Raw genomic sequence first — 23,590 nt, forward strand, 5'->3', positions numbered from 1 at the left:
CAGAACAGCAAGGGCTAGAAAACCTGTCTTAACCCATACACTCCTACCCCCAAGAAGTTTCAGGATTAAGTGAACCTGTGGGAAACTAATAGAAGCAAAGCAGTTAACAGTGTTAGTGATTCTGTGTATGTGTTGCTTGAAAAATTCTAACCTATAAAGCATTGACTGAAACACATAAAAGGGCTACAACTGAGATCTGTGGCAAAATAAGTCTAATATGCCCAAGGAACATATTTTTATATGTTTTTATATTTTTAAGCAAGTAAAAGAAAACATATACAACTGCATACATTTGGGGTGGATAATAGCAAGACACTGTACAGAATTTGTGAAATAAAATGATATGCACACCAGCCAAAATATGCATATGGAGGCCACAGTAAAACCTATGTTATTTCTTCTCTTCAACATTGTGGGGTCCAAATATTGAACTCAGGTTTTAGGCTTGACATCAAGTGCCTTACCCAGAGACATTATGCCATCCTAAATAAAAGATTAAAAAAAAATCTCACTTCCCCATTTCTAGAAAGTAGTACTACACTAGATCTGCCAGAACTACAAAAACATGCTAAAAGCATAAAAAGGAACATGCTAAATTAAAAGGAAACAAGCCAATACAAAGAGGAAAACCTAAAAATTTCTTCAACAAAGAGGCATAAATTTCACCATTTTACTGTGTACAAATAAATGTAAAATTAAGAACTAAGAGATAACTTACTAGTGTGAGGACTGAGTATTTCAAACTTTTAGAAATCACCATAAACTATGCAGTTAAGAACTTAAATACAAAAAAAGAGACAAAACAAAACAAAAAAAAAACCAAAACAAAACAACAACACAACAACAACAAAAAAAAAAAAGAAAGAAAAGGGGCTGGTGAGATGGCTCAGTGGGTAAGAGCACCCGACTGCTCTTCTGAAGGTCCAGAGTTCAAATCCCAGCAACCACATGGTGGCTCACAACCATCTGTAATGAGATCTGACTCCCTCTTCTGGAATGTCTGAAGACAGCTAAAGTGTACTTACATATAATAAATAAATAAATCTTAAAAAAAAAAAAGATGAATAAAATCTACTTAAAAAAGAAAGAAAGAAAAAAAAAACTTAAATACACATGCTGAAATTAATGTAGGCCGACCAAAAGGGGGGAGGGGAGGCTCAATACAAAGACACTGTCACATCAAGTATGAAGGCTACTACCTTTACAGACTTGAAACAAATATACAAATTTAAGGTGAGAAATACTGCTTGTTTATATGTAAAAGAAGCAGTTTGATATATATGCACAAAATGCCATAATAAAACACAATATTTAGGATCTTTAACTTAAAAACAAACAAACAAACTCACCTAAAACCTGGCCAGCAATCATTCTGCCATCCTCGCCAGCTACAGCAGCTCGGGCATTTCTTTCATTAACATACTGGACAAAGGCAAAGCCTTTATGCACAGAGCAGCCCACAATTTTGCCATACTTTGAAAAGATGGCCTCCACATCAGACTTCTTGACCACCAGAGTGTTGAGATTCCCAATGAATACACGGGAATTCATGGACCGAGGATCTGTCTTGTTGGTAACATTGCTAGCCATCTCCTTTGATGATGAGGTTTCTCACAAAGCTGAAAACTGGAATGAAAGAGAAGCATTCAGATTAACAGAAGTTATTAATGGTATTTCATTCGAACCACTGTGACTACTCGGAGTTTCATTTATCTCAACAGATCTCACAGCAAATATATTAATACCCCTTTTATCCATCTTACGTGCAATATAAACCTCCTATATATTAATTCCAAATTCTTTTTCTTTTGTTTTTTTTTTCTAATTCCAAATTCTAATTCCTTAAAACCTTTAACTACCTTTTCAGCCTTTTTGGTCTTCCTGGTAGTTAGAATACTATAGTTAATTCTAAAATATTAAATAAAGTCTTAAGTTTTCTCAAAATAGACCACCCCAAATTCTACCCTGAAACATTCTTCATCTTTCAACTATACTCAATATACAAAGGCAAATATTTCCAACTAGTCAAGATATTCACTTGGACTTAGCATATGCTACAAAGTATAAAGCCATCTATCCATCGAGTACAATTACTCTAAAACCAATTTTTACATCTAGAATATTAATACTGGATGGTGATGATGATAAACCAGACAGCACAACATAGAACACTAAGAAAGTCCAACTTTCTTAAGTTTTGGTTTCTTCAAGAGAGCTCCAGTCTAGCCAAGCTGGCCTGAATACTGGAATTCTGAATACTTAGGATCCTGGAATTTTATGTTTGAACCAGAGTTCTCACTCTAAAGACTATGTAAAACCAAAACCTCTTAAGATGACAATGGAGTTGGTTTGACAGAATACCCACTGATGTCCTTTCATAATAGTAATTTATAGACCCCTATCCTTTTGAAAAGAACTAAAGAACCTTTAATTTGGGTCTAGTATTTTTCATCTTTCCTAATGACAAACTAATTTCTCAGTGAATGTTTTTCTGTATGTTTCAAAGAACACAGATATAGCCCATTGCTATTAAAATTGTCAGGGACGGGCTGGTGAGATGGCTCAGCAGTAAGAGCACCGGACTGCTCTTCCAAAGGTCCTGAGCTCAAATCCCAGCAACCACATGGTGGCTCACAACCATCCATAATGAGATCTGACTCCCTCTTCTGGTGTGTCTGAAGACAGCTACAGTGTACTTACATATAATAAATAAATCTTAAAAGGAAAAAAAATTTTCAGGGACTAATTCAATAGCGTTTTCAAAAGATTTCAGGCTGCATTCTAGCATGCATGGTTTTCTTACATGTAGACATTAAAGGCCAATAGAGTTCTCTTTCCATCATCTGAGTTCTGTCTGGGTAATCAAACTGAAGCTGACAGGCTTCGCAGTAAGCACCTTACACACTAACCTTCTTGCCTACACCTTACTTCTGACAGATAAATGACAGAAATTTTAAGTAAGAAATATAATAAATACTCTATGTTGCATACAAAATAAGAAATAGTGTCTCAATTCCAGGCAGTCATCACCATCACCAAAACTCTAAAATGGCTAAGTGGAGTCAAGTATTCAACAACACTTATGAGCTTTAGGAGAAGGAAAAGGAAACACTGCACACTGCTGGGTAGCAGAGGCTGGCAAATCTGATTTTAAGACCAGCCTGGCCTACAAAGCAAGTTTCAGGATGGCAAGGGCTATAGAGAAATCTTGACTAAGGGAAATCAAAAAACAAAAACAAAACAAAAAGTAACTGTCATCTAAATACAATGTCCCCAGGAAATACAGCATGCTAGTAAAATGTCCTTTGACATTCTGCACATGTACTTGCCATCTTTTCTTTCACATAAATATTTATCTGTTTAAGGACCATTACCTGTAGTTCCCCCAAAAGTAACCAAGGTTCATCTTATAAATGAAATTTAAGAGGGGTCTTATAAAATGTGCTAAAGTGCCTGGTCCCTCAGCATTTAGATTTGTTATGTCAAATAAAGTTTTCTATCTTTTATTATCACCCATAAAAATCTCCAGCCATGGCAGTCTTTTAAAAAAATTGCAGAGACCAATCTAGTCTACAGAGCCAAATCCAGGACAGAGAAACCCTGCCTGGAAAACAAAAACAAAAAAGATATGGTAACTTTAAGTGATACTAATAATGTTTACAAAATAGCTGAGCAAATTGGAGGCAGAGACAGATTAAATAATTCTGTGAGCTTAAGGTCAGCTTGGTCTAAACACTGTGTTCTAGGTCAGGCAGGAATATGTAATGAGATCTTGCCAATAAATAAGCATGTGAAGACTTTTTCTTTTCTTTTTGGTTATTCCAGACAGGGTTTCTCTGTATAACCCTGGCTGTCCTGGAAGACATTTAAGCAATACATATAAAATGTGACCTGGAGATGTTAAGTGGTGAAGCACTTACCTGTGCCCCACCCCAAAAAAACCCTTGGATTAGTACTCTAACAGTAAATAAAGCCACCAGTACATAAAAAATTAACAGGATATACATTAAGTTCACAAAAGCTAGTCACCTAGGGACAATGGGGTTCAGTTCACCATAGAAGAACCAAGACCTATCAGGACTAAAGTTCAATCCCCACTGTTCACATTAAAGGGGGCGAAAAATGTGATGGCCTGAGTCCTGGAGTTCCAGGTCTACTTCAAGACTGCCTCAAAACTATGGGGGTAAGCTGCTGAAGATGACACCCTAGCAACATCTTGCTTCTACAAAATGGGAAAAACACATTGATTTGTGATTAATCTTCACTGAAAACTAATGGCTGAGAGTACATTTAAATAATAGGAGACAGGCTCATAGGTCTTAAAAGCACTACCTCCACCCCTAAAACAAAGGTAGGTTCAAGTCCATCGTGGTGGCACACACCTTTAATCCCAGCACTCGGGTGGCAGAGGCAGGTAGATTTCTGAGTTCGAGGCCAGCCTGGTCTACAAAGTGAGTTCCAGGACAGCCAGGACTATATAAAAAAACCCTGTCTCGGGGAAAAAAAGAAAAAGAAAAAAAAATATATATATATAAAAAAATCTTCCTAGGTATAGAGAGTGTGGTTGTTGAGACAAGTCTTAAATACCAACACTCAGGTGGCACATGGGTATGACAGTTCAAGGTCAGCATTATCTACATTCTCAGTTTATGTACGTAGTAATATATGCGATAAAATACAAAAAATACAAGTCTTTTTCTATTTGGCATTCAATACAATTCTCTGCTTTGATCACATAGGTTAATCATTAGTGATAGAAATCAGTTATGGCAATCAGCATTGCTTAGCATGTCAAGCCACCTTAAGCAATTTGAGCAGATTACCCTTACAACCTAAACTAGCCTATATTACATTAGACAAAAACTCCTTTACTATCTAATGTCCTATTGGCCTGGCTGCTATTTAATTCTATGCTGGCCAATTTTGCCCTCAAAAAATGGTAGTATTCTCTTTCCTTGGGAAATATTTTAATATTTTTATCAGTATGCATATATATGTATGTATGTATGTATGTATATGTTTTACACTCTCCTTTGTGCCACTGCCTGAGGTCAGAAGATTCATACAATTTCCCTGGAACTGGGATTATGTATGGGTGCTGGAAATCAAATCTGGATCCCCTGCAAACCCCAAAGCCTCAATGAGTGACACTAATTATACATCAATAAATTAATTTTATAAAGAAAATGTATTTAAGTGGTCTTTTTTACATCTTCCTGTTTTTTAAGACTCTTGAATATAAGCAATTTCATTTACTGGCAGCCATCAATATCTGAATTAATATTTCACTTATTTTACTCTGATGTCCTTAAATTTCCTTTGTTGAACATTCCCCATTGACTTGCATCACTCTCTGGCTGTTTTCTTTGTATGTTGTCTCCTATGAACCTTTATTCTACTAATAGAGGCCAGAAGATCAAGTTTAGTTTTGTTAATAACAAGCCTAAATTATTGGCCTATGTTAACATACATCTTTAATCCCAGAGGTAGAGGGTTATTTGGATCTCCAGACATTCCCAAGGTCACATGTTAAAGAGAAAGAGAAGGAAAAGGAGGGGATAACAAATGGTAGCACTAGTCATCTTTCAAATGTTGCAATGGGAAGAGCAATGGTGGAACATGGCTTTAATCTTAGCACTCAGGAAGCAGGGGAAGGTTGATCTGGGAGTTTGAGTCCAACCTGGTCTACAGAGAATCTCTATCTCAAAAAACAAACATAAAAACAAGAAAACAATTTTTTAAAGTATATGCTGCTTTTCCATGATCAAAGTTCAGTTTTCAGCTCCAGGGAGTCAACTGATCTTCTTCTGGCCTAAGCAGAAACCTGCATTCACAATCACAAATTTTTAAAAGAAATACCAGCTTTAAAAATGTCACAAAGCAAGCCTGGCAGTAATGAAGCACACCTTTAATCCCAACACCTGGGAGGCAGAAGCAGACTGACCTCTGAGTTCAAGGCCAGCTAAACACACACAAAACATAAAATACATTATGAAGTCTTTTTTTGCCAGGCATGAGAAAGAATATAGTTCTAAATGTTACTAACTAAACCATTTAGTTTAAAAAAAAAAAAAGAAGAAGCAGCCTTACCCTGACCTAGCTTGACAAAACCACCACCTAAATATCAGAAACACAGTTTACTGGACATCATACATTAATGGGGACAGTAACTTTTTTTAAATCCCCCTCTCTCATAGAGTCTCAAATCCAGGTGCCTATTTCTGACCAACAAGTTCTCACTGCATCCCTTGGTTCTGACCTGGTACAGCTGCGGCTGGCCATTCACTACCCAAACTTTTCCCACCCAGAAGCAGCCTTTCCCTACATACTCCAGACATTTTGTTTACCTGGGCCTTTTCTATCCTTTACTCTTTTCCCCTCTCTTTCACTTACATGGCCCATCTAATGGTCAGATTCTGTACTCTCCTCTTTTATCTACAATAAAAACAATCAATCACGTCCTTTTTCTTTCTTTTTTATAATTTTAATACGTTCAACCTAGTTTCAAAATACAAGCTTGGGCTGGGTGTGACTAACCAAGGCTTTTTTAAGGAAGCAAAATCTCTGGGAATCTGAAAATAGCATGGATTAGTTATTTCCAGGACAGCCAGGGCTATGTAGGAAGACTGTTTAGGGCTCAAAGCAAAATGGAGAAGGGAGGGGGTGGGGGTGGGGGAACCGTTTAAAATAAAAACTAGCTGCAATGTCTCACAGGTATAAATTACAATGAGGTATGTGAAGCAGGAAGATTGAATGAGGCAAATCTGGGTTACCAGAATGAGTAACTGAGGAAAGAGTTCGTATGTCTACTACTAGGTAAACCAGTTCCTATAGATTCACAACATTAAGGTTACACCTTGCACATACTAAGCACATATTCTACCAATAAGCTTTAAAAAAATTTTTTTATTTATTATATATAAGTACACTGTAGCTGTGTTCAGGCACCCCAGAAAACGGTATCTCATTAAGGATGGTTGTGAGCCACTGTGTGGTTGCTGAGATTTGAACTCAGGACCTTCAGAAGAGCAGTCAGTGCTCCCAATCACTGAGCTATATCTCCAGCCCCTACCACTAAGCTTTTATCTGAAGTTAATAAAAATCTTTTATAGCCGGGTGTGGTGGTGCACGCCTTTAATCCCAGCACTCAGGAGGCAGAGGCAGGCGGATTTCTGAGTTCAAGGCCAGCCTGGTCTACAAAGTGAGCTCCAAAGCAGCCAAGACTACACAGAGAAACCCTGTCTCGAGAAAAAAAAAAAACAAAAAAACAAAACTTTTATGGAGGTTAAAGCAAAGGAGAGGTGGTTCCACATGTTAATTAATTAGCTAAACCGTTTTAAAGGTCTTATTAGGTTTTGTTTGAAACAGTAAATTGCTTAAAGGTCTGTAACATATTTAATAGCCATAAAATATATATGTATGTGTATACACACACACACCATTTTTAGGTCAGGTGTGATGGTGAGCACATCTGATCCCACTGCACTGAGAGGCAGCAGCAAGAGTACCTCTGAGTTTGAGGCCTGCATGGTCTACAGAGCTAATGGCAGGACATTCAGGGATATTCAAAGAACACTCTTGATAACAAAATAATATTATCTCACATGTAGGGATGTTTTGACTACATGTCCAGACATCACTTCTACGTCTGGGTCTGCCACTAGGGGCTTCATACTTCCTATGACAGCAGTGTGTCACCACTTGGGTATTAGGAATTGAACCTGGGTCTTCTGGAAAAGCCTAATTACTTTTCCTCTTGCCTAATGCTGCAATGATGTAGGACTGTTACAGTGGTAACTAATCACATTCTCATTGGATCTGAGGTCATTCTTAGTCTTGTAAAGTAAACTTGCCCAAAAGTCCAGATTGGAAAAATTATAGACAAAAGTAGTAAAAGCTACCTATATGCCTGTCAAATATTTGTAACTACACTCTCTTAACTGAACAAGATGCTAATCAACTCATGAATGCTCAGGAAATATCAGAATATAAGGTTTGAGTGTTAAAGGGAAGATTAGTTAAAAGGAAGAAAATCAGAAAACTGGGAGACGGCAAGGGAATAGGTGATGGGGCATGAAAATTATTAAAATGCATTGTATAATTCATGGTAGTATAAAATTTTAAGCACTGAAGGATCAACGATCAAAACCTGTTGAGTGTGCTAAGTAAGACCCTCAGTTCTTCCTATCTGAAGACACGAGAGGTAAAGCAAAGTGGTAAATTATTATCTACCCCAATCTGCAAAATCGGCCTTTAAATGTATTTATAGCCATTACCAATCAACAACTGTTGAGGCTGGGAGGATAGCTGTTAAGAGCACTGGCTGCTCTTCAGAAGATCTGGGTTTGATTCCCAGAACCCACATGCTAGTCTGCAAGTCTAGTTGCAATTAATCCAACTCCCTCTTGGGGCTTCCAGTTAGTTACCAAGTACACATGCATACATACATAAAATAAAAATAAACCTTAAAAAAAAAAAAAAAAAAGAAGTAGGCATGGTAGCACATGCCTATAATCACAGGATTCACACAAGTAAAAGACAAAGCCAGGGCTGGAGAAGGTTCAATCAGCACTTAATCTTCTGGAGGACCTGAGTTCAATTCCCAGAACACAAATCAGGCAATTACAATGCCTAGAAGTCCAGCTACAGGGGATCTAACACCTTATGCTGACCTCTAAAGGCTTAAACTATACTTCATATTGTAAAATATCAGCCAGAACTGGTCAGAAAAGCTTAAATTTGTTACTAAGTCCTCTTTTAAAAATTATGGCTGGGCAGTGGTGGCACACACCTTTAATCCCAGCACTTGGGAGGCAGAGGCAAGTGGATTTCTGAGTTTGAGGCCAGCCTGGTCCACAGTGAGTTCCAGGACAGCCAGGGCTATACAGAGAAACCCTGTCTCGGGAAAAAAATAAATAAATAAATTGTGCATTGGTGTTGAAGGTGTGGGATCCTGGAACTTTAGTTACAAACAGTTGTGAGCTGCCAAGTGGGTACTAGGATTTGAGCTACCTCTACCCTCAAGCCAGTCAATTGAAATAGGAAACTAGAAGTATATGTAAGTTTACAAAGACAAGCAAGACTATGGACAAGGCTGGCCTGAAATTGAGATCCACCTGCCTCTGCCAAATATACAGGGGATAAAGATATGCCACTTGGGGGCTGGTGAGATGGCTCAGTGGGTAAGAGCACCCGACTACTCTTCCGAAGGTCAGGAGTTCAAATCCCAGCAACCACATGGTGGCTCACAACCATCTGTAACAAGATCTGACGCCCTCTTCTGGAGTGTCTGAAGACAGCTACAGTGTACTTACATATAATAAATAAATAAATCTTTAAAAAAAAAAAAAAAGATATGCCACTATGTATGTCCAACCAGTTAATGTCCAGATGCCAGAAAAAAGAAGACTCAGAAGATGGAGAGATGGCTCAATGGGTAAGAGCACTGAATGTTCTTCCAGAGGTCCTGAGTTCAATTCCCAGCAATCACATGGTGGCTCACAACCATCTCTAATGGGATCTGATGCACTCTTCTAGTGTGTCTGAAGACAGCTGCAGTATACTGATACACATAAAATAAATTTAAAAAAAAAAAAAAAAAAGAGTATTAGATTCTCCTAACTGTAATTGTGATTATTAGCCACAATGGAATTACTGGGAATTGAAGCTAAATCTTCTGCAAGAATAAATGACCTTATTTTAAAAGGTCAGACAGTGACACCCATAAGACTCAAACATGAGTAACTCCAGCTCCAACAGATCCAGTGCATTCTTCTGGACTCTAAGCACAGGAGCAAATGCACACACACATAGAATGTTTGAATTCTTTTAATAAAATGAATTTAAAAATATGAAATAAGTAAATGATATCACTGACATGGTAGCCACTGAATATAAGCATTCAAAAACAGAGAAACCTACAATGAATAAAAAAAGTCAAGATGCTGAAGTACAATTTTGCCAGTTGTTTTTTTGTTTTGAATACCACTTGAGTGCCTAGTACTCAGAGGCCAACAAGAGGGCATCAAATGCCCTTGAACTAGAGTTTTGGATACTTTGGAAACATCATGTTAATATTAAGAATTGAACTAAGATATTCTACAAGAAGAAAAATAGCTCTTATCTGCTGAGGCTTTCCAGCCCCTAGCCTTTTACCAAGGTAAAATGTCAACTATCCATATGAGTGGTGACACACCTTTCATCATAAGCATTCTAAAAGCAGATGGATCGGAATCTGACCTGATTTCCAGGCTAGCCAGGACCATAGTGTGACCACTAACAGGACTGGAGCTCAGCACTGTTTTTTGGGAGGGCTGGAGAGATGGCTCAGTGGTTAAGAGTGCTGCTCTTCTGAAGCTCCTGAGTTCAAATCCCATGATGGCTCACAACCATCTGTAACTAGATCTGACACCCTCTTCTGGAGTATCTGAAGACAGCTATAGTGTACTTACATATAACAAATAAATGGGGGAAAAAAAGGTGTGTGTGGGGAGATCAGGGTATCACTTTAGTGTTGAAATAAGAATCCACTAGAAAAAACACAAACAAATAACAAACAAACAAAAAAAGAATCCACTAGAGTGGCCCATTCCTTTAATCCCAGCACTGATGAGCAGAGGGGCAGGCAGGTCTGAGTTTGAGGCCAGCATGGTCTTCAAAACAAATTCCAGCACAGCCAGGGCTACAGAGAAAACTTGTCTTGACAAACAAAAGAGGGGCTGGTGAGATGGCTCAGTGGGTAAGAGCACCCGACTGTTCTTCCAAAGGTCCAGAGTTCAAATCCCAGCAACCACATGGTGGCTCACAACCATCTGTAACAAGATCTGACGCCCTCTTCTGGAGTGTCTGAAGACAGCTACAGTGTACTTACATATAATAAATAAATAAATCTAAAAAAAAAAGAGCCCACAAAGTTTCAAAAATTGTAACTAGCCCATTTTTAAACTTTTTTAAAGATAGGCCTCATTCTAAACTCTACAGCTCAAGATATCCTTGAACTACTTCCTGATACTGCTGCACTTCCTAAGTGCTGAATTATAGACATGAAAAGCAAGCCAGGCTTTCAAACACTACAGTATAGCAGAGCAGTGTAGCTACCACTTTAGAACAGACTAGTATGTAAGAGGAGACACTTAAGAAATGGACATCAATTGCAACAGAGACAATGATGAACTGGCTGAACCAAGAAGACAACAGTAAATGCGTCTAAGTGAAAAGCTGATGACATGATAGGAAAGAAAAGGTGACAAGAAAACTAGTTTGTTGAACTGAAGACGTCAAAACAAATCAATTTTAACATTCTAGATACAGTTTGTCTTTGAAATGTAATACATAAAATGTAACATTTAAATTCTAACTCTGGTGCATACAATTCTCAAAAACAGCAGTTAAGTTTTCTTAAGCCTAATTTTAGCCAACAGCTTTTAATGTTAATATAAAAACATTGAAAGATTAACTTAGAAAACAAATGCATCAAAAAGTACTAAGAGTACTAGGAAATTTTTGCTTAAAATATACTTGTCTAGATACAGTTTGTCTTTGAAATGATTATTTTTTTTCCTTTTCTAAAACATTAGGTATCACCACATTGAAGGCCACCAGGCTGGCCTTGGAAAACAAGGTGGCAATTCCAGCTCTGCATCAGGAATGAGTTAACAAACCCTGCTTGAAGTTGGCTCAGCATATCTACCATATAGGTTATTGAATAGATACAAATCTATAAAAGTCCATACTGTTATATAAATTTAAAGACAATCATTTCAGATAATATACAAAAATCATAGGTCTGGAACAGCTCATGGAATGAGTACTAAGTAAGAACAGACGAGAGTCAAATACAACTCCAATAGTTAAAGAAACAGCAACAACCTGAAAGCAAAGTTGTATAGCTTCACATTGGCTTAGGTTTTTGTTTCTCAATCTGAGGGTTTGAGATTCCCCCAGGGAAATCACATATCTGAAACTTCTAGTATGATTCACAGCAGTAGCAAAATTAGTTATGAAGTAGCAACAAAGTACTTTTATGGTTGGGGCTGACCACACATGAAACCCTATTAAAAGGTTGCATTAGGAAGGTTTAGAACCACTGGTTTAAATGATAAATGTCAAGTGAGATGGTAAGAGAAAAATAAACCATGTATTTAGTCACACAGACCTCAACCATTATTTTCTTTCTCTTCAAATAAATTAATTTTAAAAAGTGATTGCTGAGGGCTGGTGAGATGGCTCAGTGGGTAAGAGTACCCGACTGCTCTTCCAAAGGTCCAGTGTTCAAGTCCCAGCAACCACATGGTGGCTCACAACCATCCGTAACAAGATCTGACGCCCTCTTCTGGTGTGTCTGAAGACAGCTACAGTGTACTTACATATAATAAATAAATAAATCTTTAAAAAAAAAAAGTGATTGCTTTGGGGGCTAGAGCTCAGCAGGTACAAACCCCTCCAAAGGATCCAGGTTCAATTACCAGCACTCATACAACAAATTCTAAATGCAATTCCAGGGTGACCTAAAGTCTACTTTTGATCCCAGAGGGCACCAAGCATGTACAAATTAACAGACAAACATTGTAAAAACCCAATGTAACTTCTAAAAATGAAAATTTAATGTCACTTCCTATTTTAACCTTTACTGGCTCACCGTTAAAAATAACTAAATAATAGGAGACAGGCTCATAGGTCTTAAAAGCACTACCTCCACCCCTAAAACAAAGGTAGGTTCAAGTCCATCGTGGTGGTGCACACCTTTAATCCCAGCACTCGGGAGGCAGAGGCAGGTGGATTTCTGAGTTCGAGGGCCAGCCTGGTCTACAAAGTGAGTTCCAGGATAGCCAGGGCTATACAGAGAAACCCTGTCTCGAAAAACCAAAAAAAAAAAAAAATCAGTCAGTGGCCTCCTGATAATGCACCTACTACTGCAATCTTCTACAGAGCTGTGCATAAATCTTATATAGTATCATTTCTCACTCCATCTGTCACTAATGAGTAGTCTGAGATTCTCCTGACAGATGCTTGATCCCCAAAACAAGAAAAGCATAATCTTAAAAAAAAAAAAAAAAAAGATCTTGTAGATGAAAGAATCAAACTGGCCCTTTAGTGAGCAGCTGCAACACAACACACAATGAAAAATAAAAGTTTTCATGGAAAGCACCAATATTTAAAAACAATGACTTTCTTTTCCAGATCCTAGGAGTTTCTGCTTTAATGTTCCACTATTTGGTTTTCTTTGATGCTACCTTAGGTGATCATTTGACCTAGATTTTACTTTTTGTTCAAGCATGAGAAGGCATATGATATACCCAAATGTCACAGGACTCTATCTAGATTGAAAACTTATTAAGAATAACTCTAGCCAGCCCGGCGTGGTGGTGCACGCCTTTGATCTCAGCATTTGGGAGGCAGAGGCAGGCGGATTTCTGAGTTCAAGGCCAGCCTGGTCCAGAGTTGAGTTTCAGGACAGCCAGGGCTACACAGAGAAACCCTGTCAAAAAAAAAGAAGAAGAGAAGAGAAGAGAAGAGAAGAGAAGAGAAGAGAAGAGAAGAGAAGAGAAGAGAAGAGAAGAGAAGAGAAGAGAAGAGAAGAGAAGAGAAGAGAAGAGAAGAGAAGAGAAGAGAAGAGAAGAGCTCTAAATGGTCACCAATGGCCAGATGTGCTGCTGCTTGCCTTTAATCCTAGACTCAGGAAGCAGAGACAAGCAGATCTGAGTTTTAAGCCAGGCTAATCTACATAGTACTAAGACGACAGCCAGGGCTATGTAGAGACCTTGTATAAAAAAATATATAAAAATAAACAGTAATATCCTTAACTCCAGCTATCTATGCCCCCTTAACCACTGCATTATCCCAGATGTATTCTTTTATACCACTCAAGAAGGAACTTGTGTTACACTCAAGTAATAGTTAACTGGGGTTCAAGTCATTGCTGGACAATCTCAGTTCATGTAGCTACAGAAATTAAACAGGTCTTCCTATTTTAAACTTTAAAAGGCATACCTTTTTCTTCAACTCTTAAAAAATTTGTGTGAGATAGGATTGATGCTATTGGTATTACTGTATTTCTTAAGGTTGGATCCACGTAATTGTTTTTTTCCAGAGTGGCACTAGCCTCAAACTCCTGTTTCAACTTAGGAGTGCTGTCGTTATAGGCATTCAAGTATTTATCTTAAAACTTGTGCTTTAAAATAAATATAATCAGAATCTGTACAAAGGTTACATATAAGCAAGATTCATATATTTCAGGCTGGCCTCAAACTATATAAAACCCAAGGAAGTCCTTGAACTTCTTCTACTACTGCATGGATCATAGGTGTCACCAGGCCAGTTTATGGAGTACCATGAATCAAAGCACAGGGTCCTTATGCAAACTATGCACTTGTCAACTAAGCTTTATACCCAGATCCTAAAGATAACTCTAAACAGCTCAAAGATAACCTGAGAAACAACTGCCTAAAAGGAGGCACTTTCATTTCCAGGGCTCTACCTATACATCAACTAACTAAATTTAAATGAGTCTATTTCCTAGTCTTCGCAATGAAACCAAGTGGACCTCACACCTCTTACCATCACCCAGGAAGGGTATACATCTGTTCCGAAGGCCCCCCTGGCTCCAGGTCATCCTGGCTGTTGCTGCTCCAGACTGGGCATCCATGTTGCTGCGGCTTGTGGTTTGTGAGGGGTAGTGTACAGGAAAAGCAGGATGGGATTTCAAGGGAAACAGTAGGAAGATGGCTTTTTGGGAAAATGCCATCACCATTATAGGTGTTAAATAGTACCACACACATTTTATTGCAGCACAGTTTAAAAATCTAACAAATGAAAGATTAAAAAGAAAAAAAAATAAAAATAAAAAAAAATTAAAAATACAGACGTCCAGAGATGCTCTAAAACAGTTAAGTTAAAGATCAGGAAAAATAAGGTCAAAGACTTAACAGCCAGTAAAATTATTTCCAGTGTGGGGAAGGGGTTGGGGGCAAGGGTGGGGTTGGGAGAGAAAGGGTTTATGTGATCAAGCTACTTAAAAATGCTAACACCTTCACTTTCTCTCCCAAGATGGAAAACTCCAAAGTCAATCAGGAGGCTGAAGAAATCTTAACATTCAGAAAAACTCCACTTTAATCCGTTTAAAAATCATCATTATCATCATCATCATCACCATTATAAGTATAGTAATAATAATAACTAGTAAGTAACAACAATAAAAAGGAAACCAGCGAAAGTCAGGAAAAATGTAAAAAAAAAATTGTAATAACTTACTGTAGCTGAAGATCAAAAAAATCTCACTGTAAAAAAACAAAAATAAAAATAGCCCAGATTAGAAAAACGGGAGGTCTAAAAATGTCAAGTCAGTAAAGTTCAATTCTTTTCTTTTCCAAAAGCAGTTTCCACAAAAACCGCAAGGGTAATGTTCTCAATAGCAGACAAGCAAAGCCCTTTCCACATCATCAGTTAATCTTAAAAATACACGAAGTAGAGAGGTCAGTTTATGAGGCTAAAAGGCTCCTCCTCTAACCCAACTGCTGCAGAAAAAAATAGAAATAGAAATTTTAAAAATTACATCTTAAATCCAGGTCCCGTTTGTTTTGTTTTGTTGTTTTTTGGAAATAATTTTTAAAAAAACACCTGTATGTTTGCCGTAGTGCACACCAAGTTGCATCAGTATATTTAAAATGTCTTTATAAAATCAATTTTGAAATGGGAATGTGTGTGTTCTGGAAAGGTGGGGAAGGGAAGTTAAAAATCAAAGCTGAGCTCCAGTGAGTAAGGATGGGGTTCGCCTTGCTGCCCTGTGAAAGGAGAAGGGACAGATTGAGTCATAGTTCCTCAGAAATGTGCCCTAAACCCAAGACAGAAAACTGTCTGTTGCATCTAACACATTTTGGTAAAGCATTAACATTTCACTGGGAGGGAGAGAGCCTTTAGAGAATCACTTTTATTAGTGACTGTTTTTACGATTCACCAACATCAGTAGGTGGCTGAAGTTAACTAAAGTCTGTATCCCCTTTAAGGGGACTGATATTTGATATTGTATGTTCACTTCGTAATCAGCAGTTTGGGCAACAAAAATACAGAAAAACCAGGCCAACAAATGGAGATGAAGTGAATAACAGATTAATGGGTTTCAAAACCTAAGGCCATGTATTTTTTTCCTATGACTAATAAAGGCTAAAGGTGAATGAATGGTCTACCATGAAGACATACACTAAAAGGGACTCATCTACTCTCAAAACCAAAGCGTGAAGACTGTAAGACTTTGATAAGGTTCTACAGCCAGAGTGAAAGATGTTCTTAAAAAGGAGCCAGCCCTTTTATTCATCATCACTGACAGTGAATAGAAATGGAGGAAGGGTCCATGAACAGTTTATGTCATGAAACAGGTAATAAAAATTGTGCCCTTATGGATGTGTTCCATTTTTAGCTCATCTAGTGTATGTACCTAACTAATTCCAATGTATGAAAAATCTGACACATAATGAAAAACTGAAACAATGTACATGACACAAACTGATTGTTTCATCAGCTAAAAAGAGATGCAGTTTAGTATCTACTCATTGTGTAAATAAGCAAGACTTGGTTGTATTTCATTTCATTAAGACATGAGGCCTTAATTTCCCATTACAAATTTCATGTTAAAATTTTAAACTGAACACTTATCAAGCAAACCCTTATTTAAAAATACCAAGACTACAAACAGAACAAGTACTGTAACTATTAAGACAAAGTACCAATTTCAAGTAAACAAGCATTATATAAATAGAAAAACTATAGAGTAAGTTTCTAGGTAGAAGAACATTTATATTTGAAAGTTATCTGTATTTTAGAATAAAGACAAATTCTATCTGGTACTTCTACCCTGAACCCAGTACCAAAATCTTCAGGATGTTAGCCTGATAGATTAAAAAAAAGAAAGAAATCCTTAGTACATATACAAGACATACATAGGCTTAAAAAGCAGCTGTGCATAATTTTACACTCCTTTAGTCCCAACACTAGGGAGGCAAAGGAAGGTGGAGGATCTGGGTTGGGAGGCCAGCCTGCTCTACATAGTGAATTCCAAGATCAGCCAGAGCACCAAGCTGTATGAGACCCTGTCTGGAAAAAGCCAAAAACAAAAACGCAGCAATGTAAAAAGCATTACGTGTTTTATGTCAACAAGTAATCTCACCTATGTTATCAAACTAATGAGCTACTGCTACTTTTTTAAAAAGCAAAATGTCTTTCCCTACATAAAGAACATATATATAGGAGTTGGAAAGATGGTTCAGCAGGTAAGAGCACTGCTCTCAGAGGTTCTAATTCCAGCACCCAGATGCTAGCTCACACCTAATTCTAGTTCCAGGGAGTCCTAGGTTTTCTTTATGTCTTACATGTCCAGCAGACAAGCACACAGTGCACATACATACATATGTACATACATACATGCAGCCATACACAGAAAAATTAGAATTTAAGTATTTCTGGGCTATATTCTCAAAACTCTCATTAAGGTTTGTTTGGATGAGCTCTTCTAAAAGGACACTCAAAAATGAGTCAAGACAAGAAAAATCACCTGGTACTTATTAAAAATGTAAAATCTAGAGAACCATATGACTCAACTGAAACTGGTAGTCCAGAGCCCAGCCGTCGTTTTTTAAACTGATAGTGGGAACCAATACTCAATGTAGCTTTTCAAAAACAGTAATAAACACCAAAAAGATTTTCACCAGTCAATTCTTCAGTATATTTAGTTCATACAAAACCATAACCCTTCCAATGAAAGTTGAGTGTATGAAGTGTAAGTAAATAATGCTAAGAACAAATACCAACAAATTTACTTGACCGCTTATAGTAATACTGTTTTTAAGGAAGTCAATAGCAATGACTAGGTTTTTTTTTTCCTTTTAAGATGAGATCTCATCTGTTAACACTGGCTGACCTATAACTAGCTATTTAGACCATGCTAGCCTCCAACTCAGACATCTGCCTGCCCGTCTGCCCATCTGCCCCTGCCTCCCAAGGAAGTACACTCCCTTACTAGGGTACACTTCACCAGTAAGAGCAGGAAACAGGTGGGGATGAGGTGGGACTTTTTGTGTAGTCAACCACTTTCAACAATGAGTCGTGATAAATGAGAATTCAAATTTTCCATATAAATTAGGTAGTCTAGTTTGCTTTACAGCTCAAAACAAACCCAGAAGCCTAATTTACTGGATATTTATAAGAGTTTTTACTCAGCCAAGATTTTTCAATTGTTATACTCCCTAGTTAGTAACTTACACTTAACATTTAATATCATCTTTAAGATTTTTGGGAATATATTCCTTACTTGCTTGAACAACCACTCCCATTCATAACAAGATCACAAGCCAATCCATCTAGAGATAAAATTGCAAACATAGCCAGGCGTGGTGGTGCACGCCTTTAATCCCAAAGCTCGGGAGGCAGAGGCAGGTGGATTTGAGTTCAAGGCCAGCCTGGTCTACAAAGTGAGTTCCAGGACAGCCAGGGCTATACAGATATACAGAGAAACTCTGTCTCGAAAAACCAAAAAAAAAAAAAAAAAAAAAAGCAAACATGTTTCTCTACAGAAGAAATAGTAATCACTACAAAGCATTTCTGAAAATGACTTGACCACAGCAAATGAGAAGATCCAAACCTTGCAAATCTAACAGCTTCCTCTGTAGTCAACACTATCATTTGAATTTGGTCTCAACTGCAAGATATCCATATGCTCTGCCAGGACTGAAGGTGCCCCACCAAGCCTGGCCTACATTTCTTAACACTTAATGTCAGGTATACCTAACTACCACCACCACCGTTTATTTATAGCACTATTTTTGATGGATGACTTCCTCTTACCTACTTTTCACCCTTCATCAGGGCAACTCTCTACTCTTTATCTAGTCTACCTTATAAAGGAACACATCTTTAATCCCATCACTCTTAGGCAGAGGCAGGTGGATCTCAGTTCATGGCCAGCCTGATCTACAAAGGGAGTGCAGGAAAGCCAGGACTATCACAGAGAAACCATGTCTCAAAAAACAAAACACTAGAAAGATGGCTCAGCAGTTAATGAGAGCTGATTGCTCTTCCAAAGGTCCTGAGTTCAATTCCCAGCAACCACAAGGTGACTCACAACCACCTGTCATAGGATCTGATGCCCTCTTTTGGTGAGTCTGAAGACAGCTACAGTGTACTCATAAATAAGTCAAAAAAAAAAAAAAAAAAGAGAGAGAGCCAGGAGTGGTGATGCACACCTTTAATCCCAGCATTTGGGAGGCAGAGGCAGACAAATTTGAGGCCAGCCTGGGCTACAGAATGAGTTCCAGAACAGCCAAAGCTACAGAGAAACCCTGTCTGGGGGGAAAACAACAACAACAAACAAAAAAGACATGCAGAAGGCTAATGTTTTTTTCCTTTAGAGAGGGTCTATACCCCAAGCTGGACCAAGGATGGCCTCAAACTCTTCCTACCTCTATCTCCCAAGTGCTCAAATTACCAGAGTAGGCCATTTACATTCTATGAAGTATGCTTTAAAGTATAATTTGTATAGTTTAAAATTAGTACCATATTTTTTTTGTGACTTAAACCCCAATTGTTTTTCTGTGTACCCCTGGCTGTCCTGGAACTCACTCTACAGCAGGCTAGCCTTGAATTCAGTTATCTGCCTTTCTAGTGCTTAAAGACTATGCCAGCACACACAGTGAAATACCAATTTTATAGTACGTTTACCTAATAAAATAACTCCCAATTAAATATGATACAAAAACCCCATACTCTTAGTACCAGGGATTGAATCCAGGTCTTCCTGAATACTAAGCACTAACACTAGGCTACATTAAAAAGAACTCAACACCTAGCCGGGCGTGGTGGCGCACGCCTTTAATCCCAGCACTCGGGAGGCAGAGGCAGGCGGATTTCTGAGTTCGAGGCCAGCCTGGTCTACAAAGTGAGTTCCAGGACAGCCAGGGCTATACAGAGAAACCCTGTCTTGAAAAACCAAAAAAAAAAAAAAAAAAAAAAAAAAAAAGAACTCAACACCTACAAGAGAGAAACTAATTTGTTTTTAAGCACGGTTTTACTATGTAGTCCTGGGCTGCCTTGCAATGGGTAAGGGGTCCTGTCTCAGAGCCTCCACAATACAAAGATTACTGGCCTGCACTATCATACATAGCTATAAACTGCCTTTTTGAGTTTTAGAGGGATAGGACTAGTACTGAGGTAGCTGTAAACCCTTGCTGTGCCTTTTAATTATTGTTCCCAAGTCCAGCTTGAAATTTTTCTGCTAACATCCGTGTCAGGTCCCCTCCCCCCAAAAATAAGCCTTTCCCCCTATTTATTTATTTACGAAACAGAGTTTCTCTGTGTATCCTGGGCAGTCCTAGAACTCAAAGAGATCTGCCTGTCTCTGCCTCCCAAGTGCTGGGATTAAAGGCGCGCACCACCTAGAAACTCAGTGAAAATACTTGACCTGTCTAGTACGATCCTGTCAACCGCTTCTAAGGCTCAATTCTCTCTATGACAGTAGTACCTACCTCAAGTTCCACTAACTTATGATTTGTAACCTGCAGATAAAATGTGAGCTGTAATTATTCCAATTAAAATTAATCTTCCGCACTTCCCTTTACAAACACAAGCACTCCGACTTTTAACCATTTTACCCCTAGAGGAAAAAAGTAATGATTACTCAACCTATTGTTAAAACGCCGTTCAGATGCCATGTAGCCAGCCTGGAATTTAGAAGCTTCCAGTCCGACACCACCATGTTATCGCTCCCCTACCCCCACCCAGCGTCTATCTTCGGAAGTGATAACGGAATCCGTAAGATATCCCCGACAATTACATCAACAAGCATTTCGTTCTTCGCTTTCTTGGTCCCCCCTTGGAATCCCTGATGGGCAAAGAAAATCAAAGTAGCCGTTAAACCCGAGCGCGCAGACAGGGTATTTTCGTACGCACCGTGGCCTGGAGGTCACTAGGTTGACTCCGCGCCAAGGCCGAGGCCCTGTTGCCTCCCGCATGAGACCCAAGTCCCCACCGCACGGGAACAAACGCGGCCTCGGCTTCTGCCGCGAGGCCGGTTTCCCCCTTACACACGCTGGCGGGGCCCAGCAGCCCAGGGCCTCCCCTGCACTCGCCCCCTTCGCTTACCAAAAGGAAGGAGAGAGAGAAGAGACCGCCTCTCCTACTGCGAGTCTACGCCGAGACGCCGGAGCTACAACAGCGAAGAACCACACGACCGTTCGCTCTCCGTCTCCTCACAAAATGGCCCCCGAGCTCCTCTGCCGCCGAGGCGAAAGTCCAGCCCCCGCCTCGTTCCTGGAGGCGTTCCTATTGGCTGTGACTTTTCTCGCTCCCGCTCCTAATTAGCGAGCGCTACCGCTCCTCACAATTCCGTCCAATCATAATCCGAGGTGGGTTGGGCTAATTGCGAGAATTTCCACATGCGTAACAGAGGCTAGTTAGTAATTGGTTCAGCTTCATGCCACTTAGTGACTGACGGATGGTTATTGGTCAATGTACCAGACGGAAAGCTGGGTGGAATTTTCGCCTTTGTATCGCGCACAGCTTCTCATCCGGGTATCCGGCGGATCTGACTGACGGCCGCATCGTCCTATCAGTGCTTCTGAGAGCTCCCAGGTCCGGCCAGATCACCGCATTTCCGCGGCGCGGGGGTGGGAGAGCCTGGGTGGAGTCTGGTAGCGGGTGCAAACGGCCTGCCCTAGCCCCAGGCCTAGGAAAAGGGAAACGCAAACAAGCTTCTGAGAAGGGAGGAGAGTTATCTCTAGGCCGTCTACTAGCTCTGCAGTTATTATCAAATTCAGATCCCTTCTTTCTGCCAGATTCTATAAGCTGTTGGGAGGACATGGCCTTCTCAGTGAACAGCTCCCCCTCCAAACCAACTGGGTTCTGTAGTTCTCTCCTGCAGGAGCAATTACCCGACCTCCTATAAACCCGCTTCCTTGTCCCAAGTCGCCACACAGTCTGCAAACCCAATGGCCAGCCACCTCAATTTCCCACTTTCTAGAATAGACTACTTAATCCCCTCAGGTTTGGTCTGCCACTAAAGCTCTGGTTATACTGTAGGAACATTAAATACACTGAAATGTATATATAGCTTACGGAGAAAAGGAGATTGTATCCCAGAAAAATTTCCTGATTTTTTTTAATCTTTAGATCTTTAAACCTTTGCCTTTTTCTTTCTTTCCTTTTTTTTCTTTTTTTTTTTTTTTTAAGAAAAAGATTTATTTACTGTTTTTATATGAGTACACTGTAGCTGTCTTCAGACACACCAGAAGAGGGCATCCGATCCCACTACAGATGGTTGTGAGCCACCATGTGGTTACGATCAGGACCTTTGGAAGAGCAGTCAGTCCTCTTAACCTCTGAGCCATCTCTCCTGCCTAGCCTTTGTCATTTTCAAAAGATTTATTTTATGTAAACCAGTCCAACGAGTTTATGTGTTCCCAATTTTACATCTTATTTTTAAAAAGAAAAGTTTGGGCTAGGTAGTGTTTCAAGTGCAAGCCAGCCTGGTCAAGTTTCAGGACAGCTAGAGCTATAGAGTGAAACTCTATCTTGAAAAAACAATAAATATAAGTAGGTAGGTAGATTGACAGACAGACAGACAGACAGATAATTGGGGAGCCAGAAAGATGGCTTAGCAGTTAACAACAACTGCTGCTCTTCCAAAAGACAGAGGTTCAATTTACAGCACCCACAAAAGGGCTCATCGTATAACTCCAGTTCCTGGAGGTTCCAACACCCTCCTCTGGCCTCTGGGCACCAGGCACACACATCATACACAGGACTCTTTTTACAAATTAAACAAGACTCAGTGATCGGGAGCTTGCTTAACACACCCAAGGTCCTTAGTCCAATCCCCAGTACAACAAAGTAAGAGACAAATAGAGAAAGAGTGGAGATCTGTGTGTTGCTGTTAGGGAAAGCTTCTATTTCTCTCTCTCTCTCTCTCTCTCTCTCTCTCTCTCTCTCTCTCTCTCTCTCTCTCTCTCTCTCTCTCCCTCTCTCTCTCTCTCTCTCCCTCTCTCTCTCTCTCTCTCTCTCTCTCTCTCTCTCTCTCTTCCCCCTGAGACGAGACGGGGTTTCTCTCTGTGGCCTTGGCTGTCCTGGAACTCACTTTGTAGACCAGGCTGGCCTCGAACTCAGAAATCCACCTGCCTCTACCTCCTGAGTGCTAGGATTAAAGACGTGTGCCACTGCACCCGGCTTATTTTTCTCTTCTCTTTTCTTTTCTCTTCTTTTCCCAGACTGGGTTTCTCTGTGTAGCCCTCCTGACTGTCCCGGAACTCACTTTGTAGGCTGACCTTAAATTAGAGATCTGACTGCCTCTTAAGTACTGGGATCAAAGCTTTGAGCCACCGTGCCCAGCTCCTAGTTTACATTTAATTGTTTATTTTGGAAGGTACACTAGTAAACAAAAGAAAACCTGCGCTGATTGGTTCACCCTTTACAAGTGAGTCCTAAGGATTGAACTAGGGTCAGCAGGTTTGGCTGCAGGAACCTCTACCCACTGAGCCATCCCAGTGGCCCTAAATCTATTATCATCATTATTAGCATTTTTATTAAAGCAAAACACAAAGCTAGGTGTAGTGGC

General features: G+C 39.4%; 2 protein-coding genes across 25 annotated transcripts in view; one reads left to right on the forward strand and one right to left on the reverse strand.

Annotated features, from left to right (window-relative positions):
* Hnrnpc (heterogeneous nuclear ribonucleoprotein C) overlaps nt 1–21,274 on the reverse strand; it is a 30,663-nt gene extending 9,389 nt beyond the window's left edge. For 6 of the 23 annotated variants that reach the window (NM_001170984.2, NM_001170983.2, NM_001170981.2 and 3 more), the window contains exons 1-3: nt 21,124–21,256; nt 15,250–15,275; nt 1,350–1,626 (exon numbers count right to left, since the gene is read on the reverse strand). In NM_001170984.2, coding sequence (NP_001164455.1) covers nt 1,350–1,590 — 241 coding nt within the window. In that variant the 5' untranslated portion in view covers nt 1,591–1,626; nt 15,250–15,275; nt 21,124–21,256. Of the gene's footprint in view, nt 1–1,349; nt 1,627–14,556; nt 15,780–21,123 lie in introns of all 23 variants that reach the window. The other 17 variants (NM_001360184.1, NM_001360180.1, NM_001170982.2 and 14 more) reach the window with 6 other exon arrangements.
* Nucleotides 21,275–21,475: 201 nt separating this feature from the next.
* The window catches only part of Rpgrip1 (retinitis pigmentosa GTPase regulator interacting protein 1), a 57,099-nt gene continuing 54,984 nt past the window's right edge, over nt 21,476–23,590 (forward strand). Inside the window, exon 1 of one of the 2 annotated variants that reach the window (XM_006519689.4) lies at nt 21,476–21,612. In XM_006519689.4, the coding sequence (XP_006519752.1) occupies nt 21,476–21,612 (137 nt within the window). The remainder of the gene's footprint in view (nt 21,613–23,590) is intronic. The other variant, XM_017316222.2, reaches the window with a different exon arrangement.

Source organism: Mus musculus, chromosome 14 (genome assembly GCF_000001635.26).
Source record: "Mus musculus strain C57BL/6J chromosome 14, GRCm38.p6 C57BL/6J".
Classification (NCBI taxonomy): Eukaryota; Metazoa; Chordata; class Mammalia; order Rodentia; family Muridae; genus Mus; species Mus musculus.